Source organism: Panicum virgatum, chromosome 9N (assembly GCF_016808335.1).
Source record: "Panicum virgatum strain AP13 chromosome 9N, P.virgatum_v5, whole genome shotgun sequence".
Taxonomy (NCBI): domain Eukaryota; kingdom Viridiplantae; phylum Streptophyta; class Magnoliopsida; order Poales; family Poaceae; genus Panicum; species Panicum virgatum.
Window position 1 is genome coordinate 29,647,898 of NC_053153.1, and position 22,223 is coordinate 29,670,120.

The 22,223-nt window shown below is 42.1% G+C and overlaps 1 protein-coding gene across 5 annotated transcripts; it reads left to right on the forward strand.

The window, feature by feature from the left end:
* Positions 1-340: 340 nt before the first annotated feature.
* LOC120689545 (ent-copalyl diphosphate synthase AN1, chloroplastic-like) lies at positions 341-9,694 on the forward strand. 5 transcript variants are annotated; one of them, XM_039971838.1, is made up of 15 exons: positions 341-709; positions 1,050-1,211; positions 3,662-3,762; positions 3,897-4,194; positions 4,267-4,450; positions 4,548-4,762; positions 4,856-4,976; positions 5,104-5,216; positions 5,704-5,930; positions 6,564-6,679; positions 6,783-6,881; positions 7,035-7,271; positions 7,964-8,093; positions 8,175-8,414; positions 9,244-9,694. In XM_039971838.1, the coding sequence occupies exons 1-15, from the start codon at positions 631-633 to the stop codon at positions 9,466-9,468; spliced, it is 2,547 nt and encodes an 848-aa protein (XP_039827772.1). In that variant the 5' UTR covers positions 341-630; the 3' UTR covers positions 9,469-9,694. The 5 variants fall into 5 exon arrangements, with proteins under 5 accessions (XP_039827772.1, XP_039827774.1, XP_039827773.1 ...); XM_039971840.1 differs by having other exon boundaries at positions 3,671-3,762; XM_039971839.1 differs by having other exon boundaries at positions 341-703.
* The last annotated feature ends 12,529 nt before the right edge of the window (positions 9,695-22,223 follow it).

Genomic DNA, 22,223 nt, shown 5'->3' on the forward strand with positions numbered 1-22,223 from the left:
ATACATATATGTATGTACGTATGTACGTTTGTTCGTTTGCGTGCATCCATCCATCGGTCGGGCGTGGGGCATCTCCGATCCGCGCGCGTGCCACCCGTTGGCTCGCTCGCAGGGGCGTGTTGGTTCGCTGTGCATCCCCCTGGATCGATGGGGTTCTTGTCCACTAGCCGGGGCGTCCCCGCACGAGAATCATTCCCTTCTCCGTCCAACCCCACCCCTGCCCTCCCATACATTACATACTGTTAGTTCCCTCGTGCTCATCTCTATCTTCTTCTCTGCCTCCTCTGTCCCCGTTCCCGGCCCGCTATATATACGCTACGCTAGCTTCCTCCCAATGATCACTAGTACTTGCCACACTTGCTCCGCCTATTAATAGCCCGTTGGCCTGTAACCTCCCTGTCCGCCTGCCTGCCAGAGCACCCCGTCACGCCTTCCCTGCTTCGCCAGCCTCCTGTCGTCGATCTCGTCGTCGTCCTTATCCCCATCTCTCCGGCCGGCCGCCGGGCCGGGCGCGCGGGGGCTAGCTAGCTAGCGCTACCGTACCGATAAACGCCGGCCGGCTAGACCGTCGTACGGTTGTGGGTGCGTCGTGCTAGCTGCCGGCATTGCGAGGACAAGAGAGGCGGCGGCATGAAGCTCCTCACCCTGCCGCCGGCAGCAGCCGCTGGGTCGTCGCCACCGTGCCCTTCCTTTGTCCTGAAAGGTAAAGGTGAGAGCTTCCGCCGCGCTTCCATGCCATCTATCGTCGTTGCGACACGCGTGTCTCATCCTTGTCGATCGACATACACGGCTAAGGGCCGGACGGGGATCCTAACTTTAGCTGTGGACCGCCGGCCCTTGGCAGGGACGCGATCCGTCGTCGTCTCGCTTGAGTCTAATTAGTTTTATCCTCACGCAAACCTTGGCTTTTTACCAACATTTGGGTGTGCTTCGGCCGTGGTCGGCAGGCAGATAGCCAAACCGACACTCCTGCTCAATCTCATGTAACCGAGTTTTATCTCTCTCTCTCTCATGAACAACTAACAGGCAGCAATCTCTCACGCACGCAGGCACCGCTCCTTTTGCAGCAACTCAATCAGGTCCATGCCGCATCTGGGGCAAAGCTGCAGCGACGGGGCCCCGCGGCACGCGCGTCGCCCGGTGGAGGGCGCAGGCCCGGACGACGACAACGCAGGCCGACAACGTATCCGCTGCTCCTCCTCCTGCTCAAGGTATATATTTGACTCCCAGATGCTGCGCCTGGGCCCTACAGCTCTCATCTCTCTCTCTGCCTGGGGCCTACTGGCCATGTTTGGTTTCCACCCTATAATTCTTTTCACAAAAAAACGAATATATACATAGAGTACTAAACGAAGTTTATTTGCGAAATCTTTTCACACATAGGTGTAATTTTTAGAGACAAATTTAATGAGCCAAGTTCCACCATAATTGGTTACAGTGATGCTACAATAACCACATATAATTATCTTTTACTCATGCGGTCAAATGCCTTAATAGCTACAGCACATACTACAGTACCATAATTGTGGAGGTTGTTTTATAATTAGATTTCATTTAATACCCTCTAATTAATAGTCAAAGGGGTAAAAAGTTTTCACCTCCTAACCAAATAAGGCCCCTATCTCTCTCTCTCCTCTCTCTCTCAGGCCTCCTCCAACAGAGGTCGATGTCGCCAGCTAAATACTATTTTAATCTGTGAATAGAAGTCGCTAGCGATGCATGTCTCGCTGGCGAGAGCACTCCCCAATGCAGCTCTCCTCACAAACACGCATCCCGAGCTACCAGTTGTAAGTTGTAACTATGCTGGCCTTCTCTCTCCTTCTTTTGGCCGGCGACGTCGCCAGGGCTGTTGGAGGAGGCCTGAGTCTGCTGTGTGTGCTGCACCTGCACGTACCAGCCACCAGGCACCAGCACCTGCGCTTGTCGCTTTGCTGTTTAACCATAACCAGCTACTGCTTTTGCCAAAACACAAAAGATGTACACGCTTTGCTTTGTTTAGAGCAGAGGGACCGCCTTGCATCGTGTGGTAGTCTGTGGTACAGATATACCACGAAAGTAAAGAGACCTGAACTGAACTGAAACTGTACAGTTTTCAAAGTAGGAATGAGTGACACCGGACAAAGGCTTTGGACCTCTTTGCTTTGTTTTGCTTGCTTATTTTAATTTCCTCCCTGGAAACAAGATCCTGCTTAATCCCTACTTAACTACCGTCTTAGTAATTAGCAAGGAAAGGCCGGGATATTCCTTTATCTAAAAAAAGTAATTAGCAAGGAAGTGAATGAATACTGAACAGTAAGCATGCATGTTCAAATAAACTGTGCAGTGCCAACTTTGACCATGCATGCATGATTATGATCACCTGCATATGCCTTTTTTCTTAATGTGCAACTTATCCACATCGTCCTCACAAAAGCATTCAAATAGTTGACAATGAATTAGCTTTCAGCAAGACACTGTGCGTGCAAAATATGTAGCCTTCCCTAAAAAAAAATACCATATGCATGCTTCTGAACGATATATTTTGAAAAATCAAAATATCTTATTGCTAGCCTGTATGCTGCTGCTGATGCTTTTGTCTGGTACTCTAGTGTAACTACAAAGACATTGTCTTACTGAAATTCATAGTAGCCCGAAGAATTAAAATTTCAGTAAGTCCACAAACAGGATCCCATTTAAAAAAAAAGAAACAAAGAAGAGGAAGGTCCATAAGATAGGTCAAAACTCCCTGAACCCTAAACCAAGATGTATCTTGCAGTGGCAGCTCAGGTCAAGCTCCATCTTTGAGCCATGCATAAGCTAGAGTCAGGTCTGACAACATGAGAAGATACTAGCACAAAAAGAAATTCTTAGCTCATATGGCTGTCGTTGGATCCTTGAACTGTTAATGGATTGTCAATCACTATCGATTCGGCACTGTTGTACGGTTGACTGCGAGGTTAAGATTCTTGATGTACGATTGATCCTATTGTAACTATCAATTTTGTCATGTTTGTTTTTCGAGCCCAAATCCTTAGCTAGTGAACCTTTACTCAATCACAAAGGTATCTGTATGTGTGGATGTATGGTAGGGGATCTTGTTCTCTTTGTAGCCAAATAGCTAGTGGATCAATTTGGTTATGAATACAAAGATCAGATATCCCATGAAGAATATCATAAATTAGGTGCTTGCCACTAACTACTCCAAGGAAAGGATTAGATTGGACCGCAGAGGTATCTTTAAGACAATATCATGTACCAGCAGAATAGAGAATCTGATGGGTATAACTTAAAACTTTAAGACAGGAATTTCATAAAAAGAAATTGAGGAAATAAATTGTAGGGACCGAACACCGAACATGAATTAAGAAAGGTAATTAAGTTTTGTTTGCTGTATCAAGGCCAATATACCTTTTGATCATTAGGTTCCTTTTCTTTTCATAATGATGGTTTTGTGGTGTATGTGGTACTTTTACAGCATAAAGGTGTGTAAATGGAGTAGTAAAAATTGGTAATGGAGTACTGAATATGATGCTCCAATAATGTTTGGTAATGAGAATTGGACGGTATAGTAAACGCTGCTCAGACCAAGTTTTTTATGCTTCATGCTGAATGCTTATCATGTGCAGAAATGCTTTCACGGTTCTTTTTGAGTTTGAAGCTAGAAACTGACTGAAATTCTCAGTACATGCAGTGTTCCAAACAACCCACATCGAAGACGATACTGAAATCACAAAATGGCCTAGCAAACCACAGGATCTTGATGACTACCAATTGATCCCTGGGGTAAATCTTTTTTTCACAGATGTTCGTTCTTTTTTCTTCTGAACAGTCTTTTACATTTTTCAGCTGGACAATAGTAATTTAGATAACTAGTTGCTATAACTGATTTCTTAATTGTTGCTTACTATTTCCATCAGGTTGATGGGACGGACTTGCAGCCACTCATCGATCAGGTGAGGGCAATGCTAAGATCAATGAATGACGGGGATATCAGCATCTCGGCGTATGACACAGCGTGGGTTGCACTGGTGCCCAAGCTGGATGGTGGAGCACCACAGTTCCCAGCCACCGTGCGTTGGATCGTCGACAACCAGCTGCCTGACGGCTCATGGGGCGATTCGGCCTTGTTCTCTGCCTATGACCGTATGACAAACACCCTGGCCTGTATCGTCGCGCTGACGAAATGGTCTCTTGAGCCCGAAAAATGCAAGACAGGTACAGTAAAATTAGAGAGTGATCTTCTTGCTAAATGCACCACTTGCTTCATGTGCACATTTGTTGTTTTAGGGCTATCTTTTCTCCATGAGAACATGTGGAGGTTAGCAGAGGAAGAGCAAGAGTCAATGCCCATCGGCTTCGAAATCGTACTCCCTTCTCTCATTCAGATAGCTAGGAACTTGGGCATTGACTTTCCATATGATCATCCGGCTTTACACAGCATATATTCGAACAGGGAAATCAAGCTGAAGAGGTATGGATAATTGAATATGGTTTCACACTGTTGCTGTTCATTTAATCGGAAAATTTCGCTAAGGTTTCCTTCAAATTCTTTTCGATGACGTATTTAGGATCCCGAAGGACATGATGCATAGAGTTCCTACGTCAATTCTGCATAGCCTTGAAGGAATGCCTGATCTGGATTGGGCCAAGCTTCTAAATCTTCAATCAAGTGATGGATCCTTCTTGTATTCTCCTTCAGCTACTGCATATGCGCTTATGCAAACTGGTGACAAGAAGTGCTTTGAATATATCGATAGGATAGTCAAAAAGTTCAACGGAGGAGGTAAATGGTTCATGACAGAGCATACATGACTGTTCACAAGATTAGATAGTATTTTGTATTTAATCTTCAAACTGTTTATCATCACAATTTCAGTCCCCAATGTTTATCCGGTCGATCTTTTTGAGCGCATCTGGGCCGTTGATCGACTAGAGCGACTCGGGATCTCCCGTTACTTCCAACATGAGATCAAACAATGCATGGACTATGTGAACAGGTTTTGCTTCTGTGACCCCTTTTTTCAGTACTATTTATTTCCATTTGAGGATATATCATGGAAACACCGAGCTTCAGTGAGCACTTTATGATTAATTGTAGGCCTATCTGATCTCCACATTTTGTAGGCACTGGACTGAAGAAGGGATTTGCTGGGCTAGGAACTCTAATGTTAAAGATGTGGATGACACGGCGATGGCTTTTCGACTACTACGGCTACATGGATACAATGTGTCCCAAAGTACGAAACTATTGCCTCAATTAAAACAACTCAATGATTTATATATTTAGTTTAGTGCAACCCCAAATAGGCAAATCATCAAATAAATAACAAATTTCCTATGCACCAACCAATTCTCAACTAACTAGTGAAATAATGCACTATACTACCTCCGTCCCAAAATATAGCAACTTTTAGACTTGCTCAAAGTAAAAAAAATTTCATCTTTGACTAATAATATCTCCAACAATAATTAATTTTAAATAAAAAAGGTTACATAAATTAAACTAATATCGTTTTCATGTTGTCAATATTTATGATTTTTTTTACCATATGTAGTCAAAGATCGATAGGTTTGACTTGAAAAAAACTAAAAATAGCTATATTTTGGGTGGCAGGGAGTATATGGTATAAATGTTGCAAATATTTCACTCTATTCCCACCTCTCTACAAACTTCCTTAAGTTGTTACCCCTCAGACATAACTGTTAATTATGTGTTCTATGTAGGTGTGTTTAAGAACTTTGAGAAGGATGGAGAGTTCTTTTGTTTTGTGGGACAATCAAACCAAGCTGTCACTGGGATGTATAACCTCAACAGAGCCTCTCAGATAGGATTTCAATCTGAGGATATATTGCACCGTGCAAGGATTTTCTCATATGAGTTTCTCAGACAAAGAGAAGCCCAAGGCATGCTCCATGATAAATGGATAATTGCAAAGGATCTAGCTGGCGAGGTTATTTAACTCATCATATCATTCGACAATCATAGATAGCTTGAAAGTTTAATAGAGTTGAAAGTTAATTGGTGTTTTTATGCTTTCATAGGGGTTTATGCCTTGTCTTCATCTTTTCTTGTTATTGTCTATTAGTAGAACATACTAGAACAATTTCAGGTATTAGTAATACATTCATGTTAAAAGCAATATAAGGAATATTTGAAATTCTAGAAATAACTAAAATAAGGTACTATACGCAAACATACTAGTAATGTTTGTCCAGTCCTTTTTGAACTAAATTTATTAGCAAATCACAAATATTGGAAATTGATAATGATTGATTAGGCAATTGACAATATTGATGTATGATTACCTTGTTTTATTTGCATTAGACTCAGAAATATATGAACAAAGAAACATTCTTTTAGATAAATATGTTAACAAAAATAATCAAAGCAAGCCAAGTAAGATAAATTAAAAAAGGACAATGGCATACATAAGGATCAAAGTTAAACCCTTTTTTTTACAAGACAATGCAGTTAATGTTGCATAAGCTAGTGCATACTATTTGCCTGTGCAATCATATGTCAACTAAAATGAACATGCTGGTGCCCTAATATCCCGCTAAAATATGTTTATATTGATCTATAGGTACAATATACATTAGACTTTCCTTGGTATGCGAGCTTGCCTCGCGTGGAGGCAAGAACCTATCTAGATCAGTATGGTGGTAAGGATGATGTTTGGATTGGAAAGACTCTCTACAGGTATTATTCACACATTAGAGCAAAAAATTGTTCCATAGACTATGCTACATATTCCTTGGTGAAAGAGATATGTTTTACTATATCTGTGGATGGCTTTTCGCAGGATGCCTCTTGTGAATAATGATGTATATCTGAAGTTGGCAAGAACAGATTTCAACAATTGCCAAGTTCTACATCAGCTTGAATGTCACGGACTTCAAATGTAAAAACTACAAGTTCATTTTTCATTATCATGAATCTCGTTTTTTCCAAGATTAACTTTTATTTCACTTGAAATATTTTGGTAATATATTTAGGTGGTACAACGAGAAGATTAACTTTTATTTCACTTAAAATATTTTGGTAATATATTTAGGTGGTACAACGAGAATCGCCTTGAGACTTTTGGAGTGTCACCACAAGAAGTTTTAAGAACTTATTTTTTAGCAGCATCATGCATCTTCGAACCAAGCCATGCTGTTGAGCGGCTCACATGGGCTCAAACATCATTGCTTGCCAATGCTATTTCTACACATATCCAAACTATTTTGTCGGACAAGAAAAGATTGGAATGTTTCGTACATTGTCTATACGAAGAAAATGATCAATCATGGTGAGTACTCAACTTTAAATTAGTTGAGCATTATATCCATCTACGAATCATTATGTTGCATGACTTATTTATAAACTGGTATGAATGTTAATTTCTTCGCAAAAAATGGGAAAAATGGAGTATTAGAATTGATAAGTCACATTAATTGCAACAACATCGATAATATATATATTGATCATTTTTACAATTAGGATCTATATGTAAACTTTCGTCTACTTGATGTGGTATAGATATAAACCTAAATTGTACCATCGATCGTTGATATTCAAGATGTGTACTAGTCCCCCCATTTTATTACCTCGCAGTCCCTTGATATGGGTACTTTTCAATTCTGATGGATATTTCAGCCTATACTGTCTCTGTTATAGTTTGGTGGCTATTATAAATGGTATGCCATAGAAGTTTTAATCTGTCAGGAAAGATTCAAAAGTTATAGTTTCAACTAAAAGTTAAATAAGTTTAACAGAGATATATACTAGTTAGTCTAGATGTTTCTTCTTTATATTAATGTTGTAGTTGTATTGTCTCGTGTTTTGAAGTGATCTATTGATTGGTAGAATTTAGTAAAATATTTCTATACTTGAGATTAAGACATGTTATTGCTTCAAAATTTAACTTCCAGTTTTGTTGTAGCACCTATTATGTAATATATAAATTTGATAGAATTTCTCTGATGCAAATGGTGGGTTTAGGATTAAAACCAATCCTAGTGATGATATTATTCTTGAGAGGGCGCTTCGGAAACTTATTGACTTATTGGCACAAGAAGCACAACCAATTTACGAAGGGCAAAGGTTCATACGGAGTCTCCTGAGTCTTGTAGTAAGTAAAAAGCAATCGTCATTTATGCTTGCATTGGCTATTTATACTAACGATGTTCTGATACCTTTGTCTGAACTACAGTGGACTGAATGGATGATACAAAAGACAAATAAACAAGACAACAATTATAACAAATCTAGTGGTACAGAACGACACATACATGATAAGCAAACTTATCTGCTTATAGTTCAAAGTATTGAGATTTGTGTTGGACGAATTGGTGAGGCTACATCCGTGATAAACAACAAGGACAGTGATCAGTTTGTTCATCTCGCGTGCACTATTTGTGACAGTCTTAACCACAAGGTGTCAATATTCCAGGTAAACCCTATATCAAAGTAAATTTATTTTGTAGAGTTTTGGCCTAGGTATATATAAGATAATTATTAGGTTTATACAAGTTAATTATGATTATTTTGTTTTCTTATAAACAAATAATTTGATGAATCAAACCCACATATAACCCAATTTTTTTAGCACCTCAATTCTCCATTGAACACAAGAGTTTTGTTCTTAGTTTCTCGCTGACATCAAGTTAAGAGTTGGGTGAGTTATTTGTATAGGTTCCATACATTTCTCATGCCCCAACGAGTTTAGAATCTTAAAGTATGATGACTATGTGTACCAACACATGACTTCTAACTATGAGTTCTAGTCTTTAAAATGGTTACGTGAGAAAACTATCTACACCTAAATTCAAAGAAAAGTCATGTATAGAAAAGAAAACATACTTCACTTCCATTTACAAGCAAAATTAAGTTTTCATTTTTCAATAATAGCCCTCACATGTATATGTAATCTTTCCTCAGTTCACATATTTCTAACAAAGAACTGATGAATGAATTTATATTCCATAACTATTAGTTTTTTCCAATGTATATTTCTTTTTCAAACTGGTATGTGTCCGATAATGCATGTTCTACTAACAATCTATTTGTCATAAAACATATATTCATAAAAGGATAAATATTTGTTTTCTTTGCACATATAACAATTCTCAACTCTTTGATATGTGAATATTGGTTTACAATAAGTAAACACTATGGTAACTCGTACAGATACTATGCATTGCATAATTCAAAACAAAAGCCTAAAAAATTATTATTTAGTTTTTCATGTCAATACGTTCAACTAATGATACAATTTACAGGGTACCGAGAAAAATGAAGCAACAATGAATTGCATTGACAAGGAAATTCAGTTGAATATGCAAGAGCTTACTCAGCTTTTCCTCCTGAGATCAGATGAGAAAACCAGTAATAGCAAGACCAAGCAAACCTTATGGGATGTCCTGAGAAGCTCTTACTATGCTAGTCATTCCCCACAACATGTTATCAATAGACATGTTTCAAAGGTTATCTTTGAGCCTGTTTAAAAAGGTTTAATTGTTTGTCATTTGTAGGTTTAGGTGTAAATATGTGTACATAAGAAATGGATGTAAACAATAATAGTAGGGATACATGCAATTGTAATAAACTGGTAGATGCTATTTAGAATTGAAATTGGGCTAGCTCTAAGATCTAGAAAATTCATGTATAAGAAGTCATATTGTAAATAGAGGTTTTCATTTGAATAAAGTTTTGTATGGCAAATATCATCTATATTGGTGCATTTCTCTAACCTTTTGAATTCTTTGGAGCACTTATTTCATTGTTAATTTCAAAATAGAATTAATAATTATAAAAGAAGTAATGAGCATAAATATAATATAATATAAAATTATGAAAATCTTAGAGTAGGCACCAAGATGGTATTTTTAGTTTTCTTTACATTTCAAAAGTAGAATGAACTAGCAATGAATTTTGATAATTTCTAAATTTGTTTTATGACACCATATCCACATTAGGTGCAGGCCAGCCATTCTTTCCACACTACGTCAATCACGGCCTCCTCCATCTTCAATTCACATGAAGCCCTTATAGCATCGTCCTAGTTGACATCATGTTTAGATCAGCCAAAGTTCCGAATTAGATAAATTTCTCAAAGTTAAATAAATCCATCATATTCGGATCAACCATAGTTCCGAGTTAAAGTGATGGTGATGTGAATAGCAAGCCTAAAATAGTAGCAAACCCGCACTACAATTATTTGCCTCCATTCGAAGGCAACAACCACTTTAAGTGTGATACGAAGTAGTACCACTTGTTTCAACAATAAAAAACTCAATCTACAAACTCAAACAAATATATATATGACGAGTTGGTAAATTGTCCCTACGTCTGAAACCCTCAAACAAGTAAGAAAGGCTCATATAGCTCTACTCGCATTCATCCTATAAGAGCAATAGTACTTCCATTTTTTGTATCATATAATATAAAATAGAAATAAGAACAAACAAATACCCTTTAAAAATCTATAGAAGGAGGCCTACAACTTTTCTTCACAACCCATATTTAGTTTTTATCGTTAAAGTAGCCTAAACCTTAACTGAATGTCACTGGCTTTTTCTGATAGAAAAATAGGACGTGCCAACAAATAAATTCATATATGCTGAACTATACACCTATAAAAAGCTTGTTACAATAATAAAACAGCACTAGTATGATTTTGGAGAATAATTGCCGTTAGAAAGGATGACTAATACGATAACTTAATACTGTCTAAAAACACTGCCTTTACCAGCAGCCATCTTGTGATTTGGATAACTCCAAAATTAATGCTCTTGGTTTGTTATAATTAACCTTTGCATGAAAGAATAATAACAACTGCAGGGTTATATATAGTAACTCCAACAGTCATACAACACCTCTTTGACTGTACTTCTATGCATTCATTCTTTTCCATTATTCACCCTGCTCCATGAAAAAATCAATTTCTTAAAAATCATATATGTATAAATAAAAATATAAAAAATAATAATACATAATTCCCCTAATAATATTAGAACTCTATTTACACCCTTGCTTAAAAAAGATATTGAATAATTGCTTTATCAAATTCATATAAATGCCTTGCATACAACTTGATTTTCTTCTAAAAACTTGAGTTTGTTGCCATGAGTTCTCTTTTTTCATCTAAAGTCAGCAGGGGAGGCTCTACCAACTTTTTTATATACAACAACAACAACATAGCCTTTTTTCCCAAGCAAGTTGGGCTAGAGATGAAACCTAAAAGAAACAAAGGTCATGGTTCAGGCACATTGATAGCTAGTTTCCAAGCGCTCCTATTCAAAGCTATCTCTTTAGAGATATTCCAAACCATAAGGTCTCTCTTAACCGACTCATCCCAAGTCAGTTTGGGTCTACCTCTACCCCTCTTTACATTATCGAACCACTCTAGAACCCCACTACGCACCGGCGCATCAGGAGGCCTCTGTTGGACGTGTCAAAACCATCTCAACCGATGTTGGGTAAGTTTCTCCTCAATTGGTGCCACTCCGACCCTATCCAGAATAGCTTCATTCTGGTTTCTATCCCTCCTTGTGTGCCCGCAAAACCACTGCAACATCTGCATCTCTGCTACACTCAGTTGCTGGACATGTCGCCTTTTTGTAGGCCAACATTCCACACCGTATAACATCGCCGGGCGAATCACTGTCCTATAGAACTTATCATTTAGCTTTTGTGGCACCCTCCTGTCACAAAGGATGTCGGAAGCTTGACGCCAATTCAACCAGCCAGCTGAAATTATATGCCTAACATCTTCATCAATATTGCCATCCTTTTGTAGCACCGATCCTAAGTACCAAAAAATATTCTTCTGGGCCACCACTTGCCCATCTAGACTAACGTCTCCCCCTCCTGCCTAGTCGCGCTGAAATCACACATCATGTACTCAGTCTTGGTCCTACTAAGTCTGAACCCTTTCAACTCTATATGCATCTCCATAGCTCTAACTTTCTATTAACTCTTGCCCTACTCTCGTCAACTAGCACCACATCATCAGCAAAGAGCATACACCAAGGGATATGACCTTGTATGTCCCTTGTGACCTCATCCATCACCAAAGCAAATAGCCAAGGGCTCAATGCTGACGCCTGGTGTAGGCCTATGTTAATAGGGAAGTCAGTGGTGTCTCCTTCATATGTCCAGATAAACATCGTCGCATCCTTGTACATATCCTTGATGAGGGATATGTACAAAATTTATGACGGATAAAGGTTTATGTACAAAATTTACATGGCTGGAAGCCAAAGAAAAGGTGGAAACATAGCCTAAGGGAGACTACTCATTCAAATCTTCAGTTTATCACCTATGGCTGGTTCTGCTTTAAGCAGTACCAGATTTACTTCTCTCAGGAAAAAAAAGGCTTTGCACCGTGAAATGGAGATCACTTCATTCTCAACGATGATTCTATTACACTTACACCAGATTGTCCAGCAAGCTAAAACTATAACCTCCCTAAAAAAGACAGAACCAAACTGTTCACAGGCTGCAATTACCATATTTAGCAAAGGAAGAGAGGATTTATAGTGGATGTCCAGGAAGATCCAACATGCCTGGCTGAAGGGATAGTCAAAGAAGAGGTGTATTATAGACTCTTCAAGGTGCCCAACACAAACAACATAGTCATAGCTACACCGATGCATGCGCTTTCTCCTCAACAAGCCTCTGGTGTTTAGTTTATCTCGAAGCAGTAACCAAAAGAAGAATTTCTCTTTGTTAAGCATATGTGACTTCCACAACCACTTGAACAATCGGGAGGCAACTGTTGTTCCTTGTTGACATTTCTTAACGTCGCCACCAGGAGTTGTTAGTTTCTGGCAATGGCGCCAAAAATACTTGTTGACTTTTCTTAGCGTAATCACTAGGAACGGGGGTGTTGAGCCCATCCCTAGCAACTGCACCAAGAAATACTACTCTCATGGTATAGTCTATATGATTACAGATGGGATCCGCAAGCGCACGGATATACCATTGTAGCATTTCACCCGGAGAGTAAGGGTATCGTTATTTATATTTTCCCAAAGGATGGTCGTGCCAAAGGTATTGTACTTAACATTAATCATGACATCGTGCCTCAAGTAATAGGCATAGCTCTAACAGGTGTAAGCCATAATAAAGAAAATAAATAAGGGTAATGTGACACAAGCACACAACCAACACCCAAGGAAAAAAAAGAACAAAAGAATAGAAGAATGAACTAAACTATCCTATGTTAAGTTAGCTGGAGCTTAGGCTAGGTTAGGGGGTCCTAGTGCTTCTATTCAAAGCAAAGGTTATGTTAGAACATGGTTAGGGTTGCATGTGCCAAGAAAATGGGATAGTGGAGAGAAGGTCCCGCACTGGAGAACATCCAGTCCCATTACCTCTTTGCATGAACTCCTATACCGTTCCCGAATGTCGGGGAATGCACTAATCGCAACACAGCTGTTACGATGAACGGACAGGGTTGTCACCTCCTACCATCTACCCTAGTCACACCATAGAGCACGGTCATATCCGAAGGATCCCGCATACCCAAGCACCACACCTGTGTATGAGGTCACTACTCTAGCGTCCCCGGTCTCCCACCCTTCGTATGGACAAGTAAAACACTAGAGCAAGCCCGAAAGCACAACGAACCGATATCTGTACCCAGATCATCGGGCCTAACCATATTCGTAGCACAACTCAAGAATAACCAAAGCATGGATTGATAAACTATCAAGACAATAAAGTAACCATGGTATAACTCTATATCATGAATAGAATGATGACAGTTAGAATACAAAGCTATACTAGGAGCCGAGGATCGCTCAACTACTCCAAGGACGACTTCATTCGCTAAGGGAAAACTAGCCTAGCTCCACTACCTAAGCAAGAGACCAAGAGACGGAGTGGGTTTGTGAAATGGTGAATGTGTGTGTGTGTGTGTGCGTGCGTGTGTGTGTGCGTGTGCGTGCGTGCGTGCGTGCGTGTGTGTGTGTGTGTGTGTGTGTGTGTTGAATGAGAGGGAGAAGGGCCCTATTTATAGTCTTGGAGGTCGGTTCTCGCCAAATGCAAGTATGGAAGGTGATAAGGTGCCTTGACCGCGACTCCTCCTCAAAATGCACCTGGATGGGACTGTGGCCAGGTTCGGCCGACCTGTGGGGTCGGTCGACCCCACATGGCCACGTCTCATCCTTATCCTCTTCTGGCAGGCTGACACGTGAGCTCTCAACTTTATCCTTTCATGCATCTTCAGTGGCGCCCCGTTTGCTCTGCTAGGTGGGCCCTCCTTGTAAGTATGTTGTTGGAATTTGGTCCATTTATGGCCCATTAAAGAGAATTCCAAAGTAACATGTGGCTGGTTGGTTTTATCCCATACTGCTAGTACAAGCAAGTGGACACCAATTTAAATATTGGAGCACTTTCCATGCATTGAATGGAGCAACTAAGAGATGGGGTGTGTAAGGCTTTGCTAAACACACACCAACGCACGCGAGCGCGTATCCGCGTCTTTTCACGTGTTTATCCGTGTGACTTGTGACTTGCGACGTGCAGTTGTGTGGCTGTAATTCAGCCAATATTTTGCCACTTGTGTCTCTCACATTTGAACAGTTGTGCACTGATTAGGTGCTAATCAATGCTCGGTTAATGCCATAATTCCTAGTAAATTTTCATGACCATCCTGAATATGTTTTAGTGTCTTTTATGGGCGTCACCAATGAGAAAACGGCTCCTTGAGGGCAGCCACGCCTATATTAGTGGACTGAAAATATTCAGAAAATAATATCTGAATCCCTAGCCATTCTTCCACCTCTTGCTGTGCTGTGACATCGAGCTACTAGATCTCGCCGTCCCTTCCCTTGGCGTGCACTGAGGAGAAGGGTGAGCGGCATCTCTGAACCCTTGCCGTCGTGAAGCCTGCACGAGGGACGGCAATAAGGTTTCTGGGCAGCGCAACTGTGCAACTGCTCGATACAGTTCGACTACATTCTGCGCTGCTACAACCTGCACTGCTACAACTTGCACTGCATCATCACTTCATGAGGACGGAGCGATGATCGGTAAGAGTAATCGAATTTAACATGAGTATATTTCGGTTCGTTTTGCTCTGTCAGTTTACAAATTATGCTTGAGGTAGCAGTAGCGTTGTTACCTCTATTTTGCCTCAAATTAAAATCTGGTCTCTTTAAACGCATATTTACAACAATCCAAAAACATTATATATGCATTTATTGTAATTCGGCAATGGCTGGTCCTTCGGATGCAATGAAACCTAAGAGGTTTGCTGGTGGTAACTTCCAAAGATGGCAGACTAGAGTCAAATTTTGGCTCATGTCCATGGAACTGTGGTGGGTGATCCATCCAGTGCTGCCATTCACGGTTGAGCAGACCATGGCGTTTGCGGGTGATAGTGATAAGGCGCTTGGATGTGTCTTATCCCTGTTGTCAGATCAGTTGTACGATCTGTACATGGATTACACAAACCCCACAGAGTTGTGGGATGCACTTGAGTGCAAATTTGCAGTCTCAGAAGGTGGTCGCTTACTCTATACCTGTGAGCAGTTCTATGACTACAGCATTGATGCTGCAAAGTCGATAGTTGTACAGGCACATGAGATGCTACTACTGGTTGGGGAGATTGCAAGTTTGGGCTGTCCTTTGCCGGACAGGTTTGTGGCAGCGGGCATTATTGCCAAACTCCCTACTTCTTAGAGAGATTTTGCCACAACCTTGAAACACAAACGAGAGGATATCTGCACCGAGAATCTGATAATAGCTCTCGATGTGGAAGAGAAGGCAAGGGCAAAGATGCTCCAGGAACATCCGCTCAAGGTGCAAGTGCAAACATCGTAGTGAACAAGCCCACCTACAAGGGTAAGGGAAAGGGCAAGATGAACTATGGTGGAAAGCCTAAGAAAACCACTAACTTCAAGAAGAAACCTAAGAAGGATGATAAGATCAAAGCATGTTATGTGTGTGGCAAAGAAGGGCATCTTGCGAAGAACTGCTACTACCGCAAAGACCGAGATGATAGCAAGCCTAACTAGAAGGTGAACGTCACCATAGGCAACGGCGATGAGGCCGGTGGATCTCGGTATGGTAATTTTCCAGTTGTATTTTCGGTACTTCAATCTACAGATTGATAGGTTGATACAGGTGCGAATATACATGTATGCTCTGACGTATCCTTGTTTACTTCTTACCAGGGAGAGCGGACTTCCTCCGTCTTGATGGCAAATGGATCTATTGCGCCTGTTCTTGGTGTTGGTACGGTCGAACTGAAGCTGAGTTCAGAGAAGATTGTCCATTTGAAGAACGTGCAGCATGCTCCGTCAATAAACAGGAACCTCATTAGCGGGTCCTTGCTTTGTTGAGATGGTTTTAAGTTAGTGTTTAAATCCAATAAAGTTGTAATTTCTAAATTCGGGAACTTTGTTGGTAAAGGCTATGAGAGCGGAGGCTTGTTCCGCTTAAATACTGTTGATCCAAATTTCCATTTGAATATTGCATCCATAAATAAAATTTGTGAGTCCAATGTGTGGCACTCTCGTTTCTGTCATATCAATTTTGACACCATTGCTAGAATGTCCAGATTAGAGTTTATTCCGAAATTGGAAGTAGTCAAAGGATCAAAGTGCCAATCATGTGTGCAAGCAAAACAACCTCGAAAACCTTTTTAGGGTTTAGAGGAGAAGAGAGACTTGGCACCATTATATCTTATTCATTCAGATCTATGCAAGATGAATGGATTGTTGAATAGAGGAGGCAAGAGATATTTCATGACCTTAATAGATGATGCTACATGTTATTGCTATATTTACTTGTTGAAAACAAAAGATGAAGCATTTTACTACTTTTAAATTTTTAAGGCTGAGGTTGAGAACCAAATTGAGAGTAAGACCAAGCGTTTACGTGATGATCGTGGAGGAGAATACATCTCTAGTGAGTTCTCTCAATTCTGTGCTGAACATGGTATAATCCATGAGGTCACACCACCATACTTACCTCAATCTAATGGGGTGGCTGAGAGGAAAAATCGAACACTTACAGACTTGGTAAATGCCATGTTAGAGAGTTCCGGTATGTCCTATGAATGGTGGGGCGAAGCTATTTTGACAGCAAACTTTGTCCTTAATCGAGTTGTGATAAATAACAAAGGTATCACTCCTTATGAGGGATGGAAAGGGCGAAAGCCTAATGTCAATTTTCAGCGCACGTGGGGTTGTTTGGCGAAAGTCAATATACTAGTGCCGAAAAAGAGAAAGCTTGGACCCAAGGCGGTTGACTGTGTGTTTTTGGGTTACGCACAAAACAGCACGGCTTATAGATTTTTAGTTGTGAAATCAGATTCTCCTGACTTGAGCGTATACACCATTATGGAGTAACGTGATGCTTCATTCTTTGAGGAAGTTTATCCAATGAGATCAGCAAGCAATAGTGAAACTCAAATTTACAATCAATCTGAAACAATTGCTCCACCTGAACCAAATAGTTAACCAGTTTCATCTGACGAAGATAATGATAAAGTCGATGATGCTCCACGCAGAAGTAAGAGACAAAGAATTGTGAAATCCTTTGGTGATAACTTTATTGTTTATCTTGTGGATGACGTGCCAAAAACACTTCTAGAGGCTTATGCATCTCCTGATGCAGAGTATTGGAAAGAGGCAGTCCATAGTGAGATGGACTCCATCATGTCCAATGGGACTTGGGAGATCACTGACTGTCCAAGCGGGTGCAAACCAGTTGGATGCAAGTGGATCTTTAAAAAGAAAATGAGACCTGCTGGTACTATTGAAAAGTACAAGTCAAGACTTGTGGCCAAGGGTTATACACAAAAGGAAGGAGAGGATTTCTTCGATACTTACTCCCCAGTAGCCCGGATTGCAACAATTAGAGTACTGCTTGCGTTAGCAGCTTCCTATGGTTTACTTGTCCATCAAATGGATGTAAAAACAACTTTTCTTTATGGAGAGTTGGAGGAAGAAATATATATGGAGGAACCGGATTGTTTTGTTGACCCTGGAGAGGAGAACAAAGTGTGCAGATTAATAAAATCCTTATATGGCCTAAAGCAAACACCTAAGCAGTGGCACAAAAAATTCGACACCACTTTAACATCTATAGGATTCAGCATGAACGAGGCAGATAAGTGTGTGTACTACCGTTATGGTGGGGGTGAAGGTGTTATATTGTACTTGTATGTCGATGACATACTTATATTTGGGACAAGCACTACTGTGATTGATGAGATAAAATCTTTCCTATCTCGGTGTTTTGATATGAAAGACTTAGGTCTAGCAGATGTAATTCTGAATATTAAGTTGATCAAAAAGGAGAATGGGATTACATTGAGTCAATCCCATTATACAGAGAAGGTCCTTAGCCGCTTTGGCTTTGCAGACTGTAAGATCGCTCCAACTCCCTATGATGCAAGTGTGAAACTTCGAAAATTCGAAGGACAGGGAAGAGATCAATTGAGATATTCTCAAATAATTGGATCCCTTATGTACTTAGCTGGTGCGACCAGACCATGTGAGTAAACTAAGTTGGTTCACATCAAAACCAGGAGATGATCATTGGAAAGCACTCGAGCAGGTGTGTCGCTATCTGAGAGGTACTTCAGATTATGGAATTCACTACTCGGGATACCCACCAGTGTTAGAGGGGTATAGTGATTCCAATTGGATCTCAAATGCGGACGAGATCCAAGCTACTAGTGGCTACATATTTACTCTAGCGGGTGCTGCAATAGTGTGGAGGTCATGCAAACAAATAGTCTTGACAAAATCAACGGCTGAAGCAGAACTTGTAGCACTAGAGACTGCCACTAATGAAGCTGAATGGCTTAGAGAGCTGCTTATGGACTTGCCTTTGCTTGAGAAGCCGGTACCATCCATCCTAATGTATTGCGATAATCAATCAATGCTAGCTCAAGTTATGAATACAAAGGATAATTTCAAGTCAAACTAGCACATTAAGCGAAGGCTTAAAACTATCAGAAAAATGAGAAACTCCGGAGTAATAGCTATGAGCTATGTGAAAACTAAAAATAATTTGGCAGACCCTTTCACAAAGGGATTATCACGAAATGTGATTTCTGTGATGTCTAAGGACATGGGTATGAGGCCCATTTGAGTATGTTACACCACAATGGTAACCTATCCTATGTGATCGGAGATCCCGTGAAGTAGGAAATAGAAAAAACAAGTTGATGGTGTAACTCAAGAGTACATTAAAAATAATAAAAATGTACCCATGTCCAAATGACAACTATAGTACTCTTTACTGCTTGGAAGGATGGCATTAATCCTTAATGTTCCCCATTGAAAAGATATCAGCCAGCAAGATATTCTTGAAGGAGAACACCTACATGAGTCTAACTGTAGGTCGCAGTTCTTGAGACAGGGCGCTCTCATTAAAAACTCACTAAAAGATATGGGAGCAGACCATTAACACTCCGGTTAGGCGAGGTTGTTTTGGCAGCCTAGTATCAGTTGTGATTTTAGGTGAAGTCTGACCACGTATGACTGAGAATTCAAGGCCTAGTCCATTCTTCATTTGTGGGAAGATAAATCTTGTTATTCTAGGTATTAGTTCAACACGTACGAGACTCATACCGAAAGACTGGTATATTAACGATGATACAGCACAGTGATCCTTTTGTCCTTCATTTCTTACTTTGGAATTGGTGCGGGATTGTTGGAATTTGGTCCATTTATGGCCCATTCAAGAGAATTCTAAAGCAACATGTGGTTGGTTGGTTTTGTCCCATACTGCTAGTACAAGCAAGAGGACACCAATTTAAATATTGGAGCACTTTCCATGCGTTGAATGGAGCAACCAAGAGATGGGGTGTGTAAGGCTTTGCTAAATACACACCAATGCGCGCGCGCGTATCTGCGTCTTTTCACGTGTTTATCCGCGTGACTTGTGACTTGTGACGTGCTGTCGTGGGCTTCTTAGGGTACCCACAGCCGGGTGGCGGAACGCACCCGCCTATTCCCTGAGGGGGAGTACTCAGGGAAGTGCCAAGCTTATTAGGCCGATCTAACTTGGGGGTAAGAACGCAAGAACACACGGATTTAGAGTGGTTCGGGCCGCCGGAGCGTAATACCCTACATCCACTGTATGGTGTATTGCTCTTAGTATGAATGAGTCTATCCTCTGCCCTCCCGGCTTGAATCATTCTCTAGCGGGCGTCCCCCTTTTATAGTGTAAGGAGGGCGCGTACACGGGTGTTGGACCCCGACAGGTGGGCCCAACAAGGGGGTATTCTATACTTAAATAGGCACTAATGGTGCTACAGTGATGGAGAATCTCTTGCCGGATATGCTTCGCCGTCTTGTAGACTTCCTGACCGAGGGGGTCTTCTCCTTTCCCATCGGTGAGACACCCGTTGAGACAGTGTAGGTTGCGGCGTAGACTGTTGGTCCCACCGTGTAGCCGTTATGATACTCTATCACCGAGTTGTCATGTCTAACTGGCGTAGCAGACTGACGCGCGTGGCACAAATGGTGCCAGCGGCTGTACTGTGCATCTCGGTAACGCGCGACCAAGAGTACAGCTTGTCAAAAGTCTCATGGGCTCTGCTGCGGCAGAGCGCACTTAACGTCTCCTGCATTGAATGCAGTAGGTGGGCAAGCCTTAAAGAGGAAGCTTGGCAGCCGCGCGCATACCTGCGCCTGCGGACACGTGGCGGCTCCGGACCACTCCTAGGCAGGGTGTCTGTTCCCTCCCTACTGAGGGGTCCGGGTGGCATATGGGGGTCCGGGACCCCGTGGGGGGTCCGGGGCCCCCAGCCGTTTTGGTCCTGAGTGCTTTCTTCTCTAGGACACGTGGTGACACCGGACCTGTCCTGAGAGGGAAGCAGGTCCGGGGCTGTTGATCCGGTGAGACGGGGCCGGACCCCAGAGATCCGGCTACTCAGCTCATTAAGGCGTAGTTACGGATAACTACACAAGTCTTGACATAGCAAGAAGGGGTCCCCCAGTCCTGAGGTACCGACAGTGGCCCCCGGACCCACCTCGGGAGAGGTACGAACCCGTAGGTGGGGCCAGGATAATGACGCAATGCTGATTGCATTGGCGTGCCCATGTTGAGGGCTAGTGCTCCGGACCTTGTTGCCAGGTTCTGGTACTAGAGTGAGGCGAAGGTGTAGGCTTAGGGTACAGAACCGAGCTAAGCAGACCTTGAACCGCCCAAGGAGCAAGCACTACTTCCTCGGACCCGGCTTCTGGCGACCGTGGCGAGCGGTCTCCGTTGGAGCGGGCCACTGGATTGGACTTGGAGCGACCGTGGCGAGCGGTCTCCACCGGAGCGGGCCACCGGAGTGGACTTGGAGCGACCGTGGCGAGCGGTCTCCGCCGGAGCGGGCCACCGGAGTGGACTTGGAGCGACCGTGGCGAGCGGTCTCCGCCGGAGCAGGCCACCGGAGTGGACTTGGAGCGTTGCTGACGGTCCCATGAATTACGTCACCGGGCCTTACAGCAAGGTGTAGGAAACCAGGCCTTATACTAGAAAGGAGCCCGGGACCCCTAGGGACAGCAGACTCGGAGACTAGGGAACTCGTAATAGGGCAGCGAAGTTCATAGGCTTAGGGTACATTAGCAGGCTAAGCTACGCAGAACTTCTCCACCCCAGGATACGGGCACCACTTCTCCTGAGCAGGTCCCTAGGGGTCCGAACTGCCTTCCAGTTAGAAGGGGTGTCCCAACCTGACCACAAGCCAGCAACTCAATTTGGATTGTTAGCGACAAAAGAAACAATTCCGTGCGGGAAAAAGAAATATGCAGATTGAACGAACAAGAGTTACTAGGTTAAAGCAAAGATAGGACTGAGGAAGCAAATCTCCTTCATTACTTGATTTGTGGTGTACATCAGAGGTCAGGATTACGAGGGCGGACCTCTACCACTCTGGACCACTTGGTGTTGCCTGATGAAGCCAGAGGCTGGGTTTACAAGGGCGGACCTTTACCGCTCTGGACCACACGTAGGCACCAAATCATTACAAAGGAGAAACTAACTCAACTCTATCTAGTGATAACCTACAGCTGCCGCTTCGTAAGGTAGGCACGTTCTCGGCTGGAGTACAACTGCCACCTTGGAGGTTCTTCTCAGTCGTTGGAGGCAAAAGTGCCCTGGACATGCTAACACAGCATCATCCAGCATCACCTCGGGAGCGTGCCGGGCCCTCCTTTGCACAAGAACTGTTTCATGCTTAGTTTGCATGAGAACAAATTCTTTGGCTTTGAATGGGAGAGGCCCAGTCGCCGCCGTC